This window comes from Schizophyllum commune (assembly GCF_000143185.2).
Source record: "Schizophyllum commune H4-8 unplaced genomic scaffold SCHCOscaffold_3, whole genome shotgun sequence".
In the NCBI taxonomy this organism is placed as follows: Eukaryota; Fungi; Basidiomycota; class Agaricomycetes; order Agaricales; family Schizophyllaceae; genus Schizophyllum; species Schizophyllum commune.
Window position 1 is genome coordinate 1,892,922 of NW_026089540.1, and position 18,800 is coordinate 1,911,721.

The following is an 18,800-nucleotide window of genomic DNA, read 5'->3' on the forward strand; positions in this document are numbered from 1 at the left end:
ACCATCGCGTATAATGTTGCAATATTCGAGCTGGCCTCCAAAGCGACGTGGAAGAGAACAAGTCGCTCCCGGCGAGCGCCGAGGCGCAATGTCGGCGCATCGGGCCGGAGCTCGGATCGCAACATGTCACCCATCCCCTGCGGCCCGGCTTGCCTTTACTCAGCCACCGTCCGCGACTGTCCTTGCGCTCTCCTCGTTCCTCAGACTCTCCAACAACCATGTTCGAGAAGGTGCGCTTGGGATAGCTTACGATGAGAGGCTCGTACTGACCGAAGTCGTTTCAGCTGACTTCTTGGTGGTCCCCGGCCCCTGCGCCTGCGCCGTCAGCGAAGTACGATCCGACGGACCCTAAGCAGAATCCCTTGAACCCGCAGGGGCTGAAGCCGTGCGTGGCTTCCCCGTCTTATATCGCACGTCTGCTCATCCGGGCCTCACACAGATGCTGCGCCTGCCCGCAAACTAAGCGCGCTCGGGACGACTGCTTCCTCGCGAACGGCGCCGAGGCGGACGAGAAGTGCAAGGAGCTCGTCGCCAGCCATGTCGCCTGCATGCGCGGGCTTGGTTTCAACATCTAATCCGCCTCCCCCAACACCCATCATGTATCGGCAGGGGTCCACCTGTAGACTGGTGTAATTTATGCTTTGGGCTGCAAAGCGATGCCATAATCTCAACCTCCCCTCATCACTTTGCGTCCCTCGTCAATTCGAGTTTGCGAAACTTCACTCCTCGCATGATGTTCAGGGTATGTTCTCGTCTCTAATATCATCACTACATCTACGGCACAGGAAATTCCATCCCTCTTGGTTCTTCGAAGAGCCTCGGTACCGGCCATTCCCCCAACACATGCTCGCCATCCGGTACCATATCGCTGTCGAACGTCTTCAACGTCCTCGACCCCTCTGGATCCACCGCCCTTTTCTCCAACATATTCCGCACGAGCCGCCCAATCAACATATTCCTTCTCCACTGCTCCCCAAACACGATCGACAACGACCTCAGCTCTGGCATTGTCTTGAACTGCTGCCCAAATCGCTTCGGGTCCCTAGGGTCCCTCTCGCGGTACATAAACCTGCCAACAATACGGATGTGCTCGTTTTGCGCGGTCTGCGTGTGGAAGTCCAGCGCGAGGGAGGTGACGGTGGGGAACAGCGCGAGGCAGGGATGGATGCTCAGCCCGTTCGCGGCCATTCCGCGGAGGTACATGGTACGAAGGTTCTGCATGCCATCTGAGCGGCGGACCAGCAACTCCAGCGCGGCCTGCTCCTGGGGGTGTATGCACCCCCAGCCCGCGCACAGGGTGAGCGTGTGCACGGCGGGCGCAACGAGGTGGCGCGGGGCGACCGCGATGGCGCCGCGCGCGAGGTAGAGCGTCTGGAGGGCGGGGAGGGTCGCGGGCGGCCCGATCCATTCGCCGAAGCTCATGACGTCGATGGCGAGGTGGGTGAGGGTGCGCGAGGACGCGCGCACGGCGGACGCGCAGGCGCCAAAGGTGCCCGAGGGCGTGGTGAGGCGGTCGAGGATGGAGAGGCGGGCGAGGTTCCACGGTTTGGGAATGTCGAAGGAGGTGGGCTTGTGCTCGAGGGATACGGTGAGGGCCTCAAGAGCAGGCGCGTCGGCGAAGAAGGCGGTGGGGACGTCCGCTACGGATTCTGGCGCAATTGGGCCGATGGGGTCTTCTTCCAGTAGCCCAAGGAACAGTTGTGTTAGAATGGGGCAGGACAAACGCTGCCCTGAATACGCCTCGCGCGGGATCGCGTCCAGCTTGACCTTTGCCCAACGGAGCGACTGAGCACAGAGCAGCGCCCATGCCTCGGAATCCCATTCAATATTCGGCCAGACATCGGACTCAGCGAACGGGTTGCAGTCGATGGTGAAGTCCAGCGTGATCGACAAGTGCCGCGAGCTCGCGGACGAGCGCTCAAGATACGCTGCCACGACTTGTCCCCACTCCTTCGGCGAATGCTCGATGTGCACGCTGATGTCAGCCCAGAGGTGGGACATGCATGAGTGGGCTACAGCGCGCCAGTTGGAGCACACCTGCGTGAAAGAGAGGACGACGCGTCCGGCGTAGTGGGGGTACCAAGAAGGCGGTACAGTGAGGTCGAAGATATCGGCGAGAAGCTCCGGAGGGAGGACATGAACTGGGGCGAAAGACGAGATTGAAGTTGTAGGGCGATGAGCACTGTCCGGAGTACTTGAAGAATCGTTGGGTGCGCTATTTCCACTCGAGGAAGAGGCGGTCATGTTTTGTTGGACATACAAGATGCGCACAAGCTCATATACACCCTTGATAAGCGAGTCATTAGCCGAGCGGAAGATCCCCGTATTCAACTTCAAGCACTGGTGCAGGTCAGAAGTTGAGTCATCCAGAGAGGAACCTGATGGAGTCAGTGATACGCGCAATGGAAGTAAACAAGTGAACTCTGAGTCGATCTACGAGGACGTTTCAGCAGCAGAGAACAAAGCTTTCCAAATATGGAAATCCTTTCACTCCGGCAAAGGCCGATATTCCTTGATCGTACCGCCAGTCGGCGTGACTCGGTCAATGCAGGCGTCTGATGTTGTCTCTCGCCATCATCATGTCCACTCGACCCTGTTCAGCAGCTACTCCGGCTCCAGCTATCCAGGCCTCCAACAATCCGTCTGATTCTTGACTTGGCCAATGAACTCACATGTCTTCGACTGCGCTGTCCTGCATTACTCCGCCGCATAACTCACTCCTTGACGTTGGCTTGCCGCCAGCCTGGCATCGAGACTTATGCGGAGGTTCAGTCACGGATCTTCCACCTAGAAGCTATGCAATGAATCTGGAGCGTCAGCGTAGCTCTGTTGACGGTGCTCCTTCATCTTGCCACGCACATAATCGCTGTCGAGGACACCACACGCGCCACCGCGGATGGGTCTCATGCACAGAATGTCCGCACTCTAGACGACCGGCACCAGCAAGGATAGCTTCAACCTGTTCACGAGCTCGCGGTGGAAGATTCGGCCGCTGATGGATGGGAATGACCGTATGGCACTACGACAGAAACGGGACCGCTCAAAGGGAACTTCCCGCGCAAGGAGTCATCCTTGAACCTATACCAACTGTGAGGATGGAGTAGGCATGCCAATGAGAAGCCAGAGAGGTAGATTCGGTGCAGCAGGTGCCGACACCTTTGCATTTTGCCTATGACTCCAGCGACCATCTATGCAAAATGCACTCAGTTTGTCAGCCATCGCTAATCTCAGTCAAAGTTCAGGTGCCGAGAATGCGCACTTTACTGACAGTCGACAGCCAGACTAGACGCCGCCCTTCCACGCCGTAGCACTCCTGCACAGGAGCGACACGGACGTCAGGTTCGACTTCGAAAGACCGGTGACTGTTATCGTCCGTGCCCCGTGCAGTCTTTCCCAGTCTTTGTACCACATCCTTACCACACTTGCTCCCTCGCTTTCAGTCCAACCAACATCACACGACTGCGACGATTCCTATAAAGTGCCTTCTCCTCCCCATTTTGAGGGCAACACTGAGCCTTCGCTCATCCCACATTTTCAACTGCGAGTTCACCATGTCCGCCAGTCCTCAGCCTGAACAGGACCCGTAGGTGCATTCTGTCGAAGGTGCTCGTCGTTGCTGATAGTGTCCCTTAGCTCTGTTCCCACTCCTGAGGCGCTGGCCTTGATCAAGGAGACCGACATCGTTTTTGGGCGCACCGTCGTTCCGGCCCCTTGCACAAACACCCCCGTGAGGCACGATGGGCTGCGTACGTCCAATTTTCCCATATCTTGCACTACTACCGCGTCCCTTACCCAGTATCTGCAGGCTTCGAATATGCGGAGCACAGCTACACCGGCGACGCCATCATGCTCACTCTCGCCAACGGCTCGAGGGTCCCTGCGAGGAACTACCGGTTCACCTTGCGGAACGGCCTCTCCGTCACCTACGGGCAGATCAACGGGCTTGCGGGAGACTTCTACGGGACGACGAACCCCATCAGCGACGGCAGGACCCCGCAGGACCAGTCGACACGCTTCCTGGCGGCTTACAACAAGCTCGCAGAGCCGAGCTCTCGCCAGCCCCAGGAGGCCCGCGACATCCTTGCCGTCCTGCAGACCGAGGTCGACGCCGTGAACGACGCGCTGCAGCACCACTCGGACCCTTCCATCGCGTATGCTAAGCTGCCTGGGGTGAATACGAAGCTGGAGACACTGACGATTGGCCGCCCATCCGACTTCCCTAGCTACCTGGGACTGGCGCGTATCAACTGGGATCACTTCGGGCAGGATGCTCGTACCACGTATAACGCTGGTCATTTGCTGGCCCTCCAGACCGCGGCGAATGGCGATCTTCTCAGGGCTTACACAATCAACGCGTTTGCGGATCACTTCCTCGAGGACTCCTTCTCTGCTGGCCATCTTCGTACTCCCCGCAGGGGTCTACATGGAACGGTGGACCTCTTCGCCGATATGTGCGCAAAGGTATGATGATAAGTCGAGGTCCGCAGCGAACACTCACCCGCGTCTTGAAGATGATGCACGATGAGGACTGCGCGATCGGCCTCTCTGTCAGAAACCCTTCCGGCCAGTCATGGACCTGCTTCGGTGACAAGCGCGCGCTCGACAGGGACGGCGCTGAAAACCTGAGGCTTGCGATAGCGGCCGTACAGGCGTCTGCCGATGAGATCTATACCGCTTTTCGGACTGGAAGGGTTCCGGCCCAAAGCACCTATCGGGCATGGACCATCGCGCCCACTCTCGCCTCCGCCCTCGGCACACAAGTTCTCTCGCCCCTCTTCAGGTACACGAATTCGTCGCAGACTACTATCGAGCGTCGTCGGGTGATCACCAACCGCCGCATCCGCGAGTTCACCACGAACTGGTGGTATTGGTCTACGTACACTGAGATCAACACCAGCGGCTGGTGGAACTTCCCCATTCTCATCGACGGACCACTTAGGGTCGTGCCGCACACGAGCATCGCCGCTACGAAGCCTCGTATCTGGAGCAGTCGCGTCTATTACCAGAATCCGGCGCGCGGCGTGCACGAGAGCCGGCACCTTGACGGAAGCTGGACCGGTGGTGTCAATCAGCCCCGCTTGTGGGACGCGGCCCCGTTCACGCCTCTGGCGGCCGTCAACTGGGATAATGGCAATCAGGTTAGCGGGCTTTCATCCCCAAGCCCCTTCTCACGATTCTTTTCTGACTTTTTTCGACGTAGATCCGCGTCTACTATCTCAGCGAGGAGTTCCAGCTTCACGAGATCTGCTTCGTCAATGGCAGATGGATTCGCGGCGCACTGAATGATATGAACTTTCAGTGCACTCACAACTCCTCCATCGCTGCCTTCACATACTTGGACAGGACAACGCGTCACATACGTGTTTACTGTCAAGGTGCGTTGCTGTCCCTGTTCGAAGATAAGGTCGGCGTACTGACGAGTGATCAGTCGAGGGTTCCAACCGGATTCAGGAAATCAGCCACAACGTGCGCTGGTCTCGAGGCGCAACTCTACCAGCTGCCCTCACCGGCTCCAGCATCGCTGCCGTGGTCCATCAGCTCCGCAACCAGTGGCGCTTTCGAGTTTATTATCAAACCGAGAGCTTGGAGATCCGCGAGCAATGCTTCAACATGGGCGAAAACAATAACAATTGGTTTCCGGGTGCGCATCTCTTCCTTTCGTTCTCTCAATGCAATACCTGATATTTCTACTCTATCTAGGCCGTTTCAACAGTGCGGGCAGGGTCCCAGGCCGCACCCAGATTGGCGCGCTGTGCAACACCTGGCGCGATATCGAGCTGGATATCTACTGGCTGAACGCGAACGGCGAGATCATGCGCGCTACGCACGTCAACGGCACCACCTGGCGCAACACCACCGTCGTTCGTTCGCTGGCGCGCGGCGCGAGGTTCGTCCCCGAGCAGTGGGATGGTGGAAGGCACATTCGGCTGTACTACCAGGCGACGGACCACTCGGTGCGCGAGGTCACCAACAACAACGGCAACGTTGGCTGGGGCACGGGAAGCCATATTGCCCAGGCTTGAGCGGTTGAGATGTGGTAAGCTACCGCTGCTCTTGATGTTCTGCGTGTTGGCTGATGCTGCGCCTCTTCAGTTGTCCAACGTCGGTCTTGACATGAGAAAGCCATGCATTGTGACAGATGTAGCATTGTAGGAACGTTCATAACAAACAATTGTATAGTATCGTTTGCTTCTGGAATGCAATCCCTTTCTTCGCGCAGTTATTGGGTTCCATAGCCTTTCGAAGCCTGGACGAAAGTCTACAATTAGCTTCTGGCAAAGTGTCGAATAACACTGTTCTCTGACCACCTCGCCTAAGTCGCCCGCAAATTTGAAAAGCCAACAGCGCTCACCTTTAATAGTCACGACAGCCCTTGGAACAACCCAGCCTCTGTACAATCCCACCGTTCCAACGGAAGATTAGCCAAGTTTCATTATCCGAGTTTCTACCAGCTCAATAAATACCCTGGTGTCCTTATTCAAAGCGATATGATACAGTTGCCAGACGAGAGGTCAACTAAGGCGTAGGCAATGCGGCGTAGTGTAGGTGATGGGTGGGATAGTGCACCCGATGGAGATGGTAAGGTAGTGCACCCAGTGGCCCGCGCGGTCAGTCGCGGCGGCACGATAGACGACGTTGGGAGCGGTGCTAGTAGTAGCATCCGACCGAGTGGTAACGTTGACGGTAAGGCGGTTCGACGGTTAGGGTGTTGTCAAGCGTCAGTAGTATTAGTAGACCTTTCAGCGACGCCTCAATGGTGCCGGCGTCGATGCATTTGCTGGCCCCGGTGAACCAGCTCGTCGTAAAATTCGATCTTGGGCACAGTCAAAAATTCGACGGTGGCAGGGCGTTGGTGCGGCTCCCGCGTGCCCCAGTTGAGCCATGACCACTTGTAGCCGTTGTGGTAGCGGACCGCCGCGCCCCACTTGCGGTTAAGCACGTCGTTGGGGTCGTTCCAGCCGTCCCATTCCATGTAGGTCTCCGCGCGCAGGCAGTTGAAGTGGAGGAGTTTGGGGCGGACTGGTTTGCCCTGGTAGTGATTATTTCAGTTGAATGCGCATGCATGGAAATGCAGATATGCCAACCTCTTGCGGCGTGCCGCCAAGATGCAGCATACTCCGCATCTCCTCTTCCTCCGTCATGTCATCCTTTCCGTGAAGTCCGGTACCATACGTCTCCACTAAGCAGCTCGACACCTCGAAGTCGAAGCTCAGCGGCTCGAACAGATCCGGCCTATGGTCCACAATCGCCCACCAGAAGCCTTGGTCGCCGAGCTTCACATTATCATAGCGTCCATCCGGGCCCGCGGGCTCCCCGTACATCGCACGGAATGCAGGTGGCGAGAGCGCGGGCTTCCCATCGTCGTAGAGGCGTGAGTCCATGAGTCGCATGTCGCGCAGCTTCTCGAAGTCGAGGAGCATGATGCAGGAGCAGATGCGCGAGGCGTAGTGCCAGGCGGCGGCCATCTGCTCGGGGTGGTAGCCCATGGCGATGGCGGTCGAGGGGCGGAAGGTGTCGAAAATGCGCCAGAGGATGGTGGGGTCGGAGATGAAGAGCGCGTCGGTGTCGACGTAGATGGCTTTCTTGACGGTGGGCATGATTTCGTGGAGGAAGAGCTTCATGAGGCCGGCTGGGATGGAATGAGTGAGAGGTCATGGGGGACGGTGCGGCTACATACGCGTCCCGGCTTCATGGTCTGTCTTGATAGCGCCTTCGCGTTCTATGCGGTCCAGCATTTCTGCGAGCTATGTCAGGTCGGGTGAAGGATAGGACGCGTGAAGAACGCACCTTGCAATGTGACGGGATAGAAGACAACGCGGACATCATGTTGAGGGGAAGTGACAAGGCTCAAGCGACTCTCAAGGTATACCCTCTCGTCCTCACCGCAGACGATGTGGATTTCCGTGGGGTTACTGTTGTAAAGCAAGATAGACTACGATCATTAGCCGCCAGTCAATTGCATGAGTATTGCCACGCACCTTGATCAGCTGTGCGCCCTCCTCTGCCGACCCCCGGGACCATATCATGAACGCGAACACGACGGGCTCGAGTGCAGGCGCCAGCAAGTCCGGCAGCACGGCATCCTGGATGTCGTCCGGGAGATACGACCTCCACCCGCCCTCCTGGTACTTCTCCACCAACACATCCTTGAAGAACAGGGGAAGCACGCAAAGAAAGACGACCGCGAGAAGTAGCAAGAGCCTCCGACTCTGCGAGACCGAGCCGTAGTACATGGGGGAGCGAAGGAGCGGCGGGTAGGGAGGGTGTGCCAAGGCTTAGGCAGGTGGCCGGAACTTCAAGGACGGGGACAGGGCGGCGGGGGGAACAAGGCCGAGTGTCGGAGGACACAAGACGGGGGAAGAGGACAAGGATAGAAGATGGGATAATTATCACAGCCGCCGCACCGTGCTCATGCACTTGGAGCGGCGAGATCCTCGCATCAGATTTCTTCCGCAGCAATGGCGGTCCCGTCTCCCTCATGTATACTCGAACACCGCCCTCTCACCAGAAGCATTACCCTGCACTTGAAAGTCGCCGCTTGGTCGACGTTGCATTCCAAGTACGCGACATGGTGGAGAGAGACAAGTTGCTTCCGCGGCGGCACATTCAACAAGGCAATTGCGAGCAAGTACAATAACACTTCTACGACCTCCCATTGTCAAAGATGAAAGACAGCAGTAATCCATTGTCCGTTCTGGGGGTCTGTTGGTCTTGGACGACGTGCGCCCGTCGGCTAACAATACACTGACCGCAGGTTACACGGACATGTAACACCCGAGAGGGTTTGGTATGTAAAGGCCGGCGTTCGGGGGACACCTGAGCTGCCTCTCGTCCTTCCCCTTCATAGGGTCCTCGACGTCTAGCGCGATGTCGACGCCTGCGAAGCGCCTACTCGGCGCGCTAGAGGGCAGCTGAGGGGTGACATGAGGCCTGGTGAGGCTGTCGGTGTCGTCCCAGAGGCGGTTATGACCACCTCAAGGACCTCGGCGCTCGCTCTCCGAGTCCAGTGTCGAAGGCATTGGACTACGGCTGCGGCCGATGCTGCATCGCATATCGCTCGTCCCCGAAGATGATTCCATCCTTGATGACGTGCATCTTGAGCGAGCCGTGCGGCGAAGTGGGCGAACTATGCTGCGTAGTTGACGAGCCTGTCGTCTCGTTGCCCTTGGCCGTATCTAGCGTCTGGTCGACCTCGCTATTCAACCATAGCCACTTGAAGTTCGCATAGTACTGAACCGCGGCGCCCCACTGGCGGGTAACAAGGGCGTCCGGGTCGTCCCAGCCGCGCCACTCGGTGTACGGCCTATGCTTAACGCAGTCGAAGTGGACGAGACGGGGGATAATGGCACCCTGCAGCTTTCTCGTCAGCATGTCGTCCTCGTGTGGTAGCCGAACGCGGAAGAAGACTAGCACGCACCCCATCCACCGCATCCCCACTATCCAACCCCGCCGGTTTCCTTGAGCACCCCTCGACCACATACCCCGCTTCCAACCCCCAGAACAAATCCGGCCGATACCCCACGAGCGCGCGCCAGAAAATCTCCTCCCCACCCATCTCCTTCACGTCGTATCGCGCACCCTTACTCGTCAGCGGGGGCCCCAGCGCAACGCGGAAGGCTGCAGACGAGATTGCACCGTTGGCGGCGTGGTCGACCTTGCGGTAGACGCGCGAGTCCATGAGGCGGACTTCGCGCAGTTTGTCGAGATTGAGGAGGAGAACATGGGCGTTGGCGTGCGTGACTTTCGAATTGCTGGAGTCGTAGTAGAGCGCCGCAGCGGGTGCAGCGGGCGGCGCGAGGCGTAGATTTTCGAGCCAGAGGGCCGCGGGGTCGGAGAGGAAGAGGGCGGATGGGGAGAGGGCGATGACAAAGTTCGTGGAGGCAGGAAGGATCTCGTGGAGGAAGAGCTTCATGAGGGAGGCTATGAATGATGAGAGTTCAGTTGGCAGATGGGTGAGCGGAGTAAGTTTGACTACTTACGCAGATTCTGATCGTCGGTGCTGAGGTTTCCTTCGCGTTCGATGCGAGCGCGCATGCCTGTGTTGCATAATCATCAGTAGTGGATGGAAAGCGCGGATCAGCTGGACCTACTCGGCCATGAGAGGTGGTAGAAGATGACGCGGGTGTCATGGCGCGGGCGCGTTATGAGCCTCAGCGCTGGCAGCATGGACTTGCTAACATCCGGGCTACAGAATATGTGGAATGTCGAGGGTAGGGTATTGTGGATGAGGATGGACTAAAGGTCAGTCAATGAGCTGGACGCTCGACCGGACGAGCGATGCAACACACCTTCATCAGGATCTTCGCTGCCGCGACATCACCCATAGACATTATAATAAGTGCGAAGGTGACTGGTCCGGGATTCAAGAGTGCAGGGTTCGTCGCGACCAATGTGGACGCCCCAGAACCGGTGTGAGCTACGACATGACTGTCCCCTCGGATGACCCAAAGTACCAAGACGAAAAACAAGAAGACGAGAGCAGCTGCGAGAGCCTTTCGCCTGCCAAAGATGATATTGACGCGTCGCGGTGAGGGACTGCCTATTGGAAGTCCGTCGTCGGTCGACATGGTTGGGTAACGATAGCAGAAGCACCAAGAATTTGAGGGGCCTATAAAACCAAGAAAGATGTTGCGGTCTATCGAGAGCAGTGCATTGCGGTGAGGGTGAGAGTCGGAAACGCGGGTGAGGGTTAAACAGAACGACGACAGCGACGATCGCGGCGCCGCGCGCAGTGAGCCTCGGCCGCCGCTGGGCGCGGGATCGGACCATCGGGCCGATACTCCGGGACCATATGCTGAGATGTTGAAGTCGGCCTTGCATCTTGAACGCGACCACCATCTCCTCGTCTATCTGCTCAGTCGAACAATATCTGCTTTATACGTCCACCTGAGATCTTCGAGCGCCCTCATACCATGGCTCCGGTTCCCATCCCAGCCGCGTCGGTGTGCTTCCGATGTCAAAATCCAGGCAGTTCGCCCGAGAGATTCATGCTGCAGTGCTGCGAGTGCAAGAGGACGTGGCATCACAGTGAGTGACGCGAGCGAGCTGCATCATGTACCATACCCCGTTCAATCCCTCATGGAGATGCTGCTCTTGCGCGTCCAAATCGATCCCCTCTTATTTACTTTCCTTCTGACGGGATTGCTACAGCCTGCCATGCCCCTCCCGTACCCGAAAAGGACCTCATCGAAGGAATTCGAGCCTTCAACGACAACCACGTCGAAAACATCTTTACGATGTGGACGTGCAAGAGGTGTGGGAAGAAACCCAAAGCAAGTGGATCGCGCGCCACGTCGAGTGCAGTGGATGAGCGCCGGGTCACTGCAAACGCGCCTGCGAGACCGCCCGCGGGAGCGCCGATAGTAGCACCGCGGAAGAATGCAACGAGCGTACCGCCGGTGGTCGCGCCGAAGTCCAAACACTCTGAGTCGGGAGCACCTCCACCGCCGGATTGGGATGCTTTGCGGAAGCCTGCGGCAGGTGCTCAGGCAGGCGCGCTACGAGCCCCTTCTACACAAAGACAATCTGGTCATTCTGCGCTTTCAGTATCGATTTCGACACCACAACCTCCCAGGGGAAGAACTAGTCAGGATAACCCCTACGCCGGGCGTCTTGCCGATACTCTCGAAGACACAACTTGCAAGAAGTCCTCTTTGTCAAAGCGGAGTGCGAAGGCGCCTGTCCCCGCTACTTTTGCAACCGCATCTACTCTCGCACCCACAATCAATCTCGCACCCCCCATTGCGTCGTCCGGCCCATCGACCACATCCTGGCGTCCAAATGCACCACTTCTGCAGTCGACCGCCTCCTTCGCGTCTAGTGCATCTCTAGCGTCGGCCGCATCTTCCCGTGCAACGTCTTTGTCCTCCATCGCCAACACCAGACCCCGTTCCGCCGATGGGACTGTTATCGACCTGGGTGACAGGCTGGAGGAGATGAATGTGGACACCCCAGATGCCGGATATACCCCGCATTCAGCGTCCCCTGTTCCTCCTGCAGCGCACACAGGTGTTGGGCTAGACGATATAACTGCCTTTCTTCTGGCTCGATCGACACCTCCTCTTCGGGAGCTTCGGGCGGCCAAACCGCCCGTCCCAGGCGTGTCGCTTCCGTACGAGTGGCTGAGGCAAAAGGAACTGGAGGCTGAAGCAAAGCGTCCGGGTCCTCAGGCGGTAGCACATCAGAGGCGCTCGCGAAAGGCAGTTGCCACAAAAAGACGTGGGTCGCAGCCAGGAATATTGCTCGTTGGGGGTGCGGTGGTGAGCGTATAGGGAACGCGATATGAAGTGCACAGTCTTGTTGTATGGACACTTCTTCACGATAGGACTTTGCGGAAGGGTTAGGACGACAAAGGATTATTCCACGTACTTGGGATTCACAACTGTTGTTGATCGGGAGTCGCGCCCGAGCGTACGCGGGAGGGCAGGAAGCCGCCAAGTCCCAAGAGAGCCTGTCAGTGGGATGCATAGCGCTTGGATGCATATAAAGAACATGTGAAGTCATACAGAGAGCATAGGCGGCGGGCGGCGCAACCTTTACTCCTCGTCCTCCTCGCCACCCTCCTCCTCCTCGTCTTCCTCCTCCTCCTTCTGCGCCTCCACTACCGCGGTCGCGATACGGTCCAAGTCACGCTGGCCGTCCTGGGAGATCCGCCGGCCGCCGTTGTCCGTCTGCTCGAGCACGCCGATCTTCTCCAGCGACTGGCAGATCTTGCGCTGCACGGACGCGGACGCGTCCTTGTGGTGCGAGGGGCGGTTGCCTCTCCGGTTGCGCCCGCCGTGGAATTTTGACAACGCGCCGATGCCGACGTCCTTGCGCAAGTATATATGCCGTGCGACGGCAGCTAGTGATCGGGGGACATCAGCGCGACCGCACAAAGCGCAGGATCATAGCCACGCACCTGCGCGCACGTAGTACCAGTCCGGGTCGTAGGGGGCGAGCTCCTTAAATGAGCCGGTCTTCACGATGTCGACCCACGTCGGGACTTCGAGCTTGCCCGAGCGCTTGAGGTGGGAGGCATAGGCCGCGATGAACGCGTCTGCGCTGCAGGACGTCGAAACAAAGTTTAGCGCTTTGGGATCGGGCAAGGGTGTGCTATATGCACCTAATGTCACGAACGCCGGGCATAATGGTGGCTACGGGCGGCGGTTTTTGAGGTCTTGAGGCGCGGCGGCGGCGTAGGCTATTCGCTGCTAGGACGTGCTCAACGTGGGAATCAGCGACGAGTCCAACTGTACAGCGATTCGGCAATCTCCGAAGTTTGTGGCGCATGACCTGTCGCGCATGTTCCCACGGTTAGTTGAGCTCCTCCACACTAGATCAACTGTCCCCCTCTTTCTTTGCCGTGCCCTTGCCATTGGTAGCAATTGACGACAGATGCGTAGCTGGCGCAGGTTTCCTCTATGAAGCTGTACCATCTTTTTATCGACTTTGCGTGAGCACCTTCCCTAATGAGAACAGCTTTCTCGGTGCCACCTTCATCTCGGATTGACCTTTAACATTCAAGTTTGCGCCCGTAGAACACGGTACTTTGATGCGGGGGCTGCAGTACCATACGCATTTCACACAAATTAGCCTGTCGCCCAACTTCGTCAGGATATCATGAAGTCCGGCCCAAGGGTGTTGTCGACCGCGGGCGCTTCATCGTGTTCACTCGCCGTGTACTGACGCAACTTTCTGGCCTGAGCACCTACTGTGCGAGTAACGGCCTCGGCCATCGTAGGGTTCGATTACATGCCTAAAGTCAGAGAGGTGATGCCAGGCGCGAAATGGAAGAAGTAGTCCATCGCACCTTAGCAGTGCATCGCATCTTCAAGTTAGCACTTTCATTTGGCACTAGGCAAGCAGAGACTGGAAGTCCGCATTGTACGAGTTCCCGCTACGATCATGCAACGGTTGTCCAGCTCAAAGTCGATGGACAAGGTGCGCAGCTGCGGCCCACTGGGCCGTAACCACTCGAAAGGGAAAGCAGCGCGAGACGCCGTTTAGGATCGGCAGCGTCACGGTAGCGCTACTCCTGTGCTGGGACGTGGGTTAGGGATCATTGCCCGTATGGGTGTGATATACGAGGGCAAACGTTTGGTGAAGGACGACCCATACATTACTGGTTTGCTTGTTCATGTAAGCGCGCCACATCCGGTTGATTGACAGGGTGCGTAGGAACCATTGCAGCTTGAGCGAAAGAAAGGCTGATTTGCACACGGCTTGCGCGGGTTGAACGGCATCATTGGAGATAGCTCACTATGGGCGGTTGAGAAAGGACAAGTAGGCGCACGACTTCATGGTCCGATCCGGAAGTCATGCTTCATTACCCGAGAGGCTGGTAGGACCAGTGGTAGACCAGCGAAGAATAAAAGCCATACACGCCGAAGAGCTTGAGATTGAAGAGACCACCGTTCGCTAAGCAGGGCCTTCGTACGCTGTACTTGGTGCCTAGTCCGAAAGTCGGGGGTTGACCAAGACATAGTGAAAGATACAGCGCGCCCGACGCGCAAGAGTGAATGTGGGTCCATTATGCAGTCTAGATACGGACAGTCGTAGCCTCCTTCTTTGATAAAGAGTGGAGATCCTGCTCTGAGGATAACGTGAGGTGAATACACGCGAAACAAGCGACGAAGACATACGCATGCCCCAAACGTGTGCTCGGAGGTCCAAGAACTCTGGACGCGTCGAGTCAGATGAGGTGCAACTGTGTGCAGGGGAGTTGTACTCACCGACATGCAATCCGTCGACAAGCTTCTTCATCTCCGCCCTGACTCTGGAGATGTCATCCTTGCTGGCTGAGGACTTCTCGAGGATCTTGAGGTCCTTCTCGACAGCCTCGATGCGGCGGACGTGTTCCGTAACCTGTAAAGACGTATGAGCATCATATCGGGTGAGGGGGAAAGTGTTACGCACCTTCTCCGTGCTGAGCTTGAGCTCCTCCACGCTCGCTTGCAACGCGGCGGATGCCTGCTTGTACTCATCCAACAGGTTGTACGCAGCAAATGACGCGGCTAGCGAGAAACCAAACAAAAAGCCGATGATGCTGCACATGGCTATCAGCCTCACATTTCATCGAATGTACGCGTCGCGACTCACCCCCCGCGAATGCCTCCGACCGGCCTCTGCGGCTTCTGGACGACCTGGACATTGCCAACCGGCGGCACGGCCTCATTGCGGAGCAGGTGCGTCGTCGAGAAGGACTTGGGCCGCGCGCAAGTTAGTGGCAGACGCCGACACAGCGTGCTTCGGGCGCTCAACACGGCCGACATCGTCGAGGTTCGGGTGGAATAGTGACTGTGACAGCCGCGGCGTGACGCGGCGAGAACAATGCGCGGGCCGATCTGCCGAAGGGTGCCATTGTTCTTTTGCTCGCTCATCATCTGCGCGAAGTCGTAGTCTGAAGTTGACACGATGGCGCCAAAGAGACCGAACACAGCGGAGGAGACGGCGACAGCGCGCAAGAAGGCGAAGACTACGGCAGCGCGGACGATCCGCATCCAGGAGCCGTCAGCGCAGGCTGGTCCTTCGAGCGTAACTTTGGATAGTAAGTAAGGTCGCTGCTCGCACAGATCTTCTATACAACGAGGATATTAGGCATGAAGAAGCTACCAGGTGCTATTCAAGTAGAGAAATTTGCTGAAGTGAGTCTTTTCTGATGCTTTGGGTACGTTGTCTGACCGTCCCAAAGGCGCGAGCTTTTGAGATCGACGCGATGCACAATGCAATGCAGAACTCAAGGTGCGATCGATACTACTCAACGTGTACACCTGCTTACTATAGACCAGTGAACACTCCGCCCAACGCGCATGGCAGGCTCTTCCCCGTCATCTCCGCCGACGCGCCGCCAGCCATGATCCACGACGCGTCCCTACGCGTTTGCGCGAACGTGCTAAGGCTGAAGTGCACTCAAGTCATTCTGATAATTAATGACCTCCTAATCCACGCGTACAGATCGACGGACCCATCCGCAAGCGCCGCCATAAGGTAAAGAAAGGGACCACCACAGCGAAGGAGTTCGCTAAGCGCCAGCGTGCGTGCCCTCATTCACTACCTGTTCATCCTTTCTCATCCCCACTCAGGCGATAAATCATGGCTCGAGACGCATGTCTGGCATGCGAAGCGTATGATCATGATGAATATGTGGGGATATAGACTTGTGCGTATAGGCGGCAGCACATCGCACTGCTTATAAACTGAGCCTACATCCCTCAGGCCGTCAAACCAACTGAGAAGTCTTTCCGTCCTTCCCATCGTGCTGCCATGCACGGCTCCATCTTGCACGACGCCTCGTACGAGGGACCGATCGAGGTTTCTGGTCCGTTAGAAATCTTAAAGCTCGCTCTCGAGCAATGCTGCGACTGCCAGGGTCCAAGCCCAGCCGCGCCTCGGTAGGATTTCAACATTCGTTCTCTGTCATTGGCTTACCGTGCCACCAGCTTCGCTGATGGCTCTCGCGCTTTCAACACTTACATCTACGAGTTCCAGACCTATCCTCTTGCTCTCGTCTCTCCCGCGTCCATCATCTGGCAGCCTCGAAATTCTATCCCACAAAAGCCTGCCAATAAAATCCGAGGAAAAGGGAAGGGGAAAGCCACCACCACTTCCGGTGCAACCTGCACGCCAGCCAGCCCTGCCGCCGAAACGCGTACTCTTTGGCTTCGCTGCCACGCCGATGCCTTTCAGTGGGTATTCCAAATCCTGCAGCGTTCTATCACGTTCGCTTTGGACACATTCAACAAAGCACACCCGGACGAGCCTTCGCAAGATGTGGAGATCGCTGACTTACGAGGGGAGGTCAACATCTTCGAGATCATGGGTCCGCAGGCAAACCAGGTATTGAGGGGTGCGCTCAGGGCGGTACCCAGAGGGGAGGGAGAATTCGACCAGTTCTGGGCGTCGTTGAAGGATTTGCAGACGTCGGGAGCGGTGCCAAGGGGCATGATTGTGGGGTTCACGGTCGATGATCCCAGGCTGAGGTAAAGTCCTTGGTGCACAAGTGAAAAGGCAAGGACGCTAAACAGTGCTGCTGTAGATTCCCACCCAAGCGAGCCAAACCTGATGACGAGGCAGCGCAGTCGCAGTCACCCACATTCCCCTCGCCGGCGCTTGCTGCAAGTACAATCTGGGACCCGGACGTCCGCAAGAAACTATCGGTACCCAGGTATACCCAAAAGCAGCTGGACGAGCGGCGTGCGAAGGTATTGCAGTACTTCCTTCACCACTCACTTCTTGCGCTTATATGCACACTTTGCAGAACCTCGTCCCCGGCACACCCCTCAACACCCTCCGCCTCGACAACCGCGTTCCCGTCCTTCTCATCCAGCGCTCCGTGGAACCCTTGTCATCGTCCACCTCCGGCACCTCTTCCCTTGCCTCTTCCGCTGCCACCTCCCGCACCTCATCCTTCAACCGCACCAACTCCTCCAACTCCCCCCTCACATCTCCCTCCACCCCCTCGCAGCCCATCCACGGCTGGACGCTTATCTTCCCCGCCGGCTGGGGCATGGCCTTCCTCCCCTCCCTCGTGCATACGGGCACGCGCGTCGCTGGCCAGCGCGAGCGCGCCAGCCAGTCCTTCGAGGCCGGCGTTCCACACTTCCCGCAGGACGTCCCCGGCGACTGGACGACGCTCGTGCAGTTCGGCAGCCACGAGAAATGGTGGGCGACGCGCTCGATGGAGGAGCACGCGCGGTGGGAGCGCACGCCGCCGAGTAAGCGGCCGAACTGGCTGAAGCTGGGGACGGCGAGCATGTGGATCCCGGATTGGTGGCGGGTGCTGGGGATCGAGCCGGTGTTGGAGTACCCGGGGGGTGCTAAGAAGGAGCCGGAGAAGGCACAGGAGCCGACGGAAGTGTTCGTGAGCGCGCAAAGGGAGGAAGAGGTGGTCAATGATGCGAATATGGAGGATGCGGAAGACGCGGAAAAGCCCGTTGAGGAGGCTATGGATGCCGATACGGCGAACCCAGAGGCCCAATCGCGTCCCAAGCCCGCCATGCACCACATCGCGCAGCCTTGGCTCCTCCGCGGGCCAGAGACGCGGCAGGTCCTGCAGCGCCTGACGTCGGTTCTGCTGCCCGCGGAGGCCCTGAAGAGCGAGATCCTCCGTCTCCGTGGCAAGCGAGGCCTGCCGCCGCCAGGACAAGACGCCAATGCTGACCGTAACAGCGCGACGACCATTGCTGCAACGATCCCTGACCCCAGAAACCCGATCTCCACCGCCGACATCGCGAAGGCGGACACCCTTTTACAGACAGCACTGATACAAGTGCGCGTGCAGATGTGCCGGCGGGGGCGCCCTGGGGACCTGGCTGCGATCTACGCCGTCGACGATGCGGAGCGGCGTAATTGGGCGAGGGCGCTGGCGGAGAAGCCGAGGCAGCCCGTGGTGGAACTGCCAGAGGATTCTGATAGTGATGATGAGGCTGCGGTGGAAGGTGAAGACAGGGTGAAGAACGCGCAGGCGGGAATGTCGGTGAAGGAGATTGAGGTGGGTGGAAACTTTTGGTATGCTTTGCTGCCAATGCTGACAGCCTCGATGCAGCTCGCCAATGTCATGCCGAATCTCAAGGACAACATCGGGTTTGTTACTACGGGAAACTACTCGCTTGCGAGGGGCGAGGGCTTCGGATTTGGATCCATAGCGCTGACCGCGCTGTTGAAGTTGGAAGAGCAGAGGGTTCGGTGTGTGCTCTTGACTTTGTGCCACTTGATGTTCAGCTAACGAAGCTCCAGCATGTATGAGAAGTTCTGGCTTGTGAAGGTGAAGAACAGGAACAGTGCGATGTGCCGTGCGGCAAGGATAGAGGTAGTGGATT

At 57.9% G+C, this 18,800-nt stretch overlaps 9 protein-coding genes across 9 annotated transcripts; 4 read left to right on the forward strand and 5 right to left on the reverse strand.

The window, feature by feature from the left end:
- Positions 1–335: 335 nt before the first annotated feature.
- On the forward strand, positions 336–575 carry SCHCODRAFT_02490806 (uncharacterized protein; the record flags this gene model as incomplete). The annotated part of the gene is made up of 2 exons (XM_003033807.1): positions 336–385; positions 440–575. Coding segments are annotated over 2 exons (186 nt in total), but the record flags the coding sequence as incomplete, so codon positions are not given.
- A 154-nt stretch (positions 576–729) lies between these two features.
- Positions 730–2,419, reverse strand: SCHCODRAFT_02615297 (uncharacterized protein). Its single transcript, XM_003034393.3, has one exon. It carries the CDS (start codon positions 2,242–2,244, stop codon positions 775–777), a length of 1,470 nt encoding a protein of 489 aa, XP_003034439.1. The 5' UTR covers positions 2,245–2,419; the 3' UTR covers positions 730–774.
- A 753-nt stretch (positions 2,420–3,172) lies between these two features.
- SCHCODRAFT_02615301 (fucose-specific lectin) lies at positions 3,173–6,219 on the forward strand. Its single transcript, XM_003033808.3, has 8 exons — positions 3,173–3,583; positions 3,634–3,746; positions 3,806–4,461; positions 4,512–5,138; positions 5,201–5,375; positions 5,429–5,641; positions 5,701–6,037; positions 6,094–6,219. The coding sequence occupies exons 1-7, from the start codon at positions 3,552–3,554 to the stop codon at positions 6,021–6,023; spliced, it is 2,139 nt and encodes a 712-aa protein (XP_003033854.1). The 5' UTR covers positions 3,173–3,551; the 3' UTR covers positions 6,024–6,037; positions 6,094–6,219.
- A 195-nt stretch (positions 6,220–6,414) lies between these two features.
- SCHCODRAFT_02615305 (glycosyltransferase family 8 protein) lies at positions 6,415–8,265 on the reverse strand. Its single transcript, XM_003034394.2, has 5 exons — positions 7,980–8,265; positions 7,789–7,933; positions 7,679–7,738; positions 7,086–7,630; positions 6,415–7,030 (listed from the first exon to the last, which is right to left on the reverse strand). Exons 1-5 carry the CDS (start codon positions 8,232–8,234, stop codon positions 6,752–6,754), a joined length of 1,284 nt encoding a protein of 427 aa, XP_003034440.1. The 5' UTR covers positions 8,235–8,265; the 3' UTR covers positions 6,415–6,751.
- Positions 8,266–8,621: 356 nt separating this feature from the next.
- SCHCODRAFT_02615309 (uncharacterized protein) lies at positions 8,622–10,711 on the reverse strand. Its single transcript, XM_003034395.3, has 5 exons — positions 10,290–10,711; positions 10,092–10,236; positions 9,981–10,037; positions 9,419–9,921; positions 8,622–9,351 (listed from the first exon to the last, which is right to left on the reverse strand). The coding sequence occupies exons 1-5, from the start codon at positions 10,566–10,568 to the stop codon at positions 9,025–9,027; spliced, it is 1,311 nt and encodes a 436-aa protein (XP_003034441.1). The 5' UTR covers positions 10,569–10,711; the 3' UTR covers positions 8,622–9,024.
- A 118-nt stretch (positions 10,712–10,829) lies between these two features.
- Positions 10,830–12,412, forward strand: SCHCODRAFT_02615310 (uncharacterized protein). The gene is made up of 2 exons (XM_003033809.3): positions 10,830–11,028; positions 11,152–12,412. The coding sequence occupies exons 1-2, from the start codon at positions 10,914–10,916 to the stop codon at positions 12,270–12,272; spliced, it is 1,236 nt and encodes a 411-aa protein (XP_003033855.1). The 5' UTR covers positions 10,830–10,913; the 3' UTR covers positions 12,273–12,412.
- A 35-nt stretch (positions 12,413–12,447) lies between these two features.
- SCHCODRAFT_02615313 (40S ribosomal protein S19) lies at positions 12,448–13,206 on the reverse strand. The gene is made up of 3 exons (XM_003034396.2): positions 13,106–13,206; positions 12,902–13,044; positions 12,448–12,844 (listed from the first exon to the last, which is right to left on the reverse strand). Exons 1-3 carry the CDS (start codon positions 13,126–13,128, stop codon positions 12,537–12,539), a joined length of 474 nt encoding a protein of 157 aa, XP_003034442.1. The 5' UTR covers positions 13,129–13,206; the 3' UTR covers positions 12,448–12,536.
- A 1,315-nt stretch (positions 13,207–14,521) lies between these two features.
- Positions 14,522–15,254, reverse strand: SCHCODRAFT_02493688 (uncharacterized protein; the record flags this gene model as incomplete). Its single annotated transcript, XM_003034397.2, has 5 exons — positions 14,522–14,574; positions 14,625–14,660; positions 14,715–14,847; positions 14,899–15,028; positions 15,082–15,254. The coding sequence occupies 5 exons, from the start codon at positions 15,252–15,254 to the stop codon at positions 14,522–14,524; spliced, it is 525 nt and encodes a 174-aa protein (XP_003034443.1).
- Positions 15,255–15,331: 77 nt separating this feature from the next.
- Positions 15,332–18,791, forward strand: SCHCODRAFT_02685557 (POP1-domain-containing protein). Its single transcript, XM_050346781.1, has 12 exons — positions 15,332–15,529; positions 15,580–15,626; positions 15,674–15,723; positions 15,771–15,885; positions 15,937–16,015; positions 16,065–16,141; positions 16,198–16,373; positions 16,422–16,961; positions 17,018–17,183; positions 17,240–17,914; positions 17,996–18,430; positions 18,554–18,791. The coding sequence occupies exons 1-12, from the start codon at positions 15,397–15,399 to the stop codon at positions 18,704–18,706; spliced, it is 2,646 nt and encodes an 881-aa protein (XP_050201686.1). The 5' UTR covers positions 15,332–15,396; the 3' UTR covers positions 18,707–18,791.
- Positions 18,792–18,800: the final 9 nt, after the last annotated feature.

What these genes read in the sequence shown, in the direction of transcription:
- SCHCODRAFT_02615297 (XM_003034393.3), bottom strand. Translation starts at nt 2,244, where the DNA reads ATGACCGCCTCTTCCTCGAGTGGAAATAGCGCACCCAACGATTCTTCA.
- SCHCODRAFT_02615301 (XM_003033808.3), top strand. Translation starts at nt 3,552, where the DNA reads ATGTCCGCCAGTCCTCAGCCTGAACAGGACCC. An exon ending in ACTGGGATAATGGCAATCAG is followed by an intron (nt 5,139 to 5,200) that starts GTTAGCGGGCTT and finishes TTTTCGACGTAG; the next exon opens with ATCCGCGTCTACTATCTCAG. An exon ending in CATACGTGTTTACTGTCAAG is followed by an intron (nt 5,376 to 5,428) that starts GTGCGTTGCTGT and finishes ACGAGTGATCAG; the next exon opens with TCGAGGGTTCCAACCGGATT.
- SCHCODRAFT_02615305 (XM_003034394.2), bottom strand. Translation starts at nt 8,234, where the DNA reads ATGTACTACGGCTCGGTCTCGCAGAGTCGGAGGCTCTTGCTACTTCTC. An exon ending in AGGGCGCACAGCTGATCAAG is followed by an intron (nt 7,934 to 7,979) that starts GTGCGTGGCAAT and finishes TAATGATCGTAG; the next exon opens with TCTATCTTGCTTTACAACAG. An exon ending in AGACCATGAAGCCGGGACGC is followed by an intron (nt 7,631 to 7,678) that starts GTATGTAGCCGC and finishes ATTCCATCCCAG; the next exon opens with CCGGCCTCATGAAGCTCTTC.
- SCHCODRAFT_02615309 (XM_003034395.3), bottom strand. Translation starts at nt 10,568, where the DNA reads ATGTCGACCGACGACGGACTTCCAATAGGCAGTCCCTCACCGCGACGC. An exon ending in CAGCGAAGATCCTGATGAAG is followed by an intron (nt 10,237 to 10,289) that starts GTGTGTTGCATC and finishes ACTGACCTTTAG; the next exon opens with TCCATCCTCATCCACAATAC. An exon ending in CACCGACGATCAGAATCTGC is followed by an intron (nt 9,922 to 9,980) that starts GTAAGTAGTCAA and finishes CATCATTCATAG; the next exon opens with CCTCCCTCATGAAGCTCTTC.
- SCHCODRAFT_02615310 (XM_003033809.3), top strand. Translation starts at nt 10,914, where the DNA reads ATGGCTCCGGTTCCCATCCCAGCCGCGTCGGTGTGCTTCCGATGTCAA. An exon ending in CAAGAGGACGTGGCATCACA is followed by an intron (nt 11,029 to 11,151) that starts GTGAGTGACGCG and finishes GGATTGCTACAG; the next exon opens with CCTGCCATGCCCCTCCCGTA.
- SCHCODRAFT_02615313 (XM_003034396.2), bottom strand. Translation starts at nt 13,128, where the DNA reads ATGCCCGGCGTTCGTGACATTAG. An exon ending in CCCGGCGTTCGTGACATTAG is followed by an intron (nt 13,045 to 13,105) that starts GTGCATATAGCA and finishes GACGTCCTGCAG; the next exon opens with CGCAGACGCGTTCATCGCGG. An exon ending in CTGGTACTACGTGCGCGCAG is followed by an intron (nt 12,845 to 12,901) that starts GTGCGTGGCTAT and finishes CCCGATCACTAG; the next exon opens with CTGCCGTCGCACGGCATATA.
- SCHCODRAFT_02685557 (XM_050346781.1), top strand. Translation starts at nt 15,397, where the DNA reads ATGGCGCCAAAGAGACCGAACACAGCGGAGGAGACGGCGACAGCGCGC. An exon ending in ATATGTGGGGATATAGACTT is followed by an intron (nt 16,142 to 16,197) that starts GTGCGTATAGGC and finishes TACATCCCTCAG; the next exon opens with GCCGTCAAACCAACTGAGAA. An exon ending in TGGACGAGCGGCGTGCGAAG is followed by an intron (nt 17,184 to 17,239) that starts GTATTGCAGTAC and finishes CACACTTTGCAG; the next exon opens with AACCTCGTCCCCGGCACACC.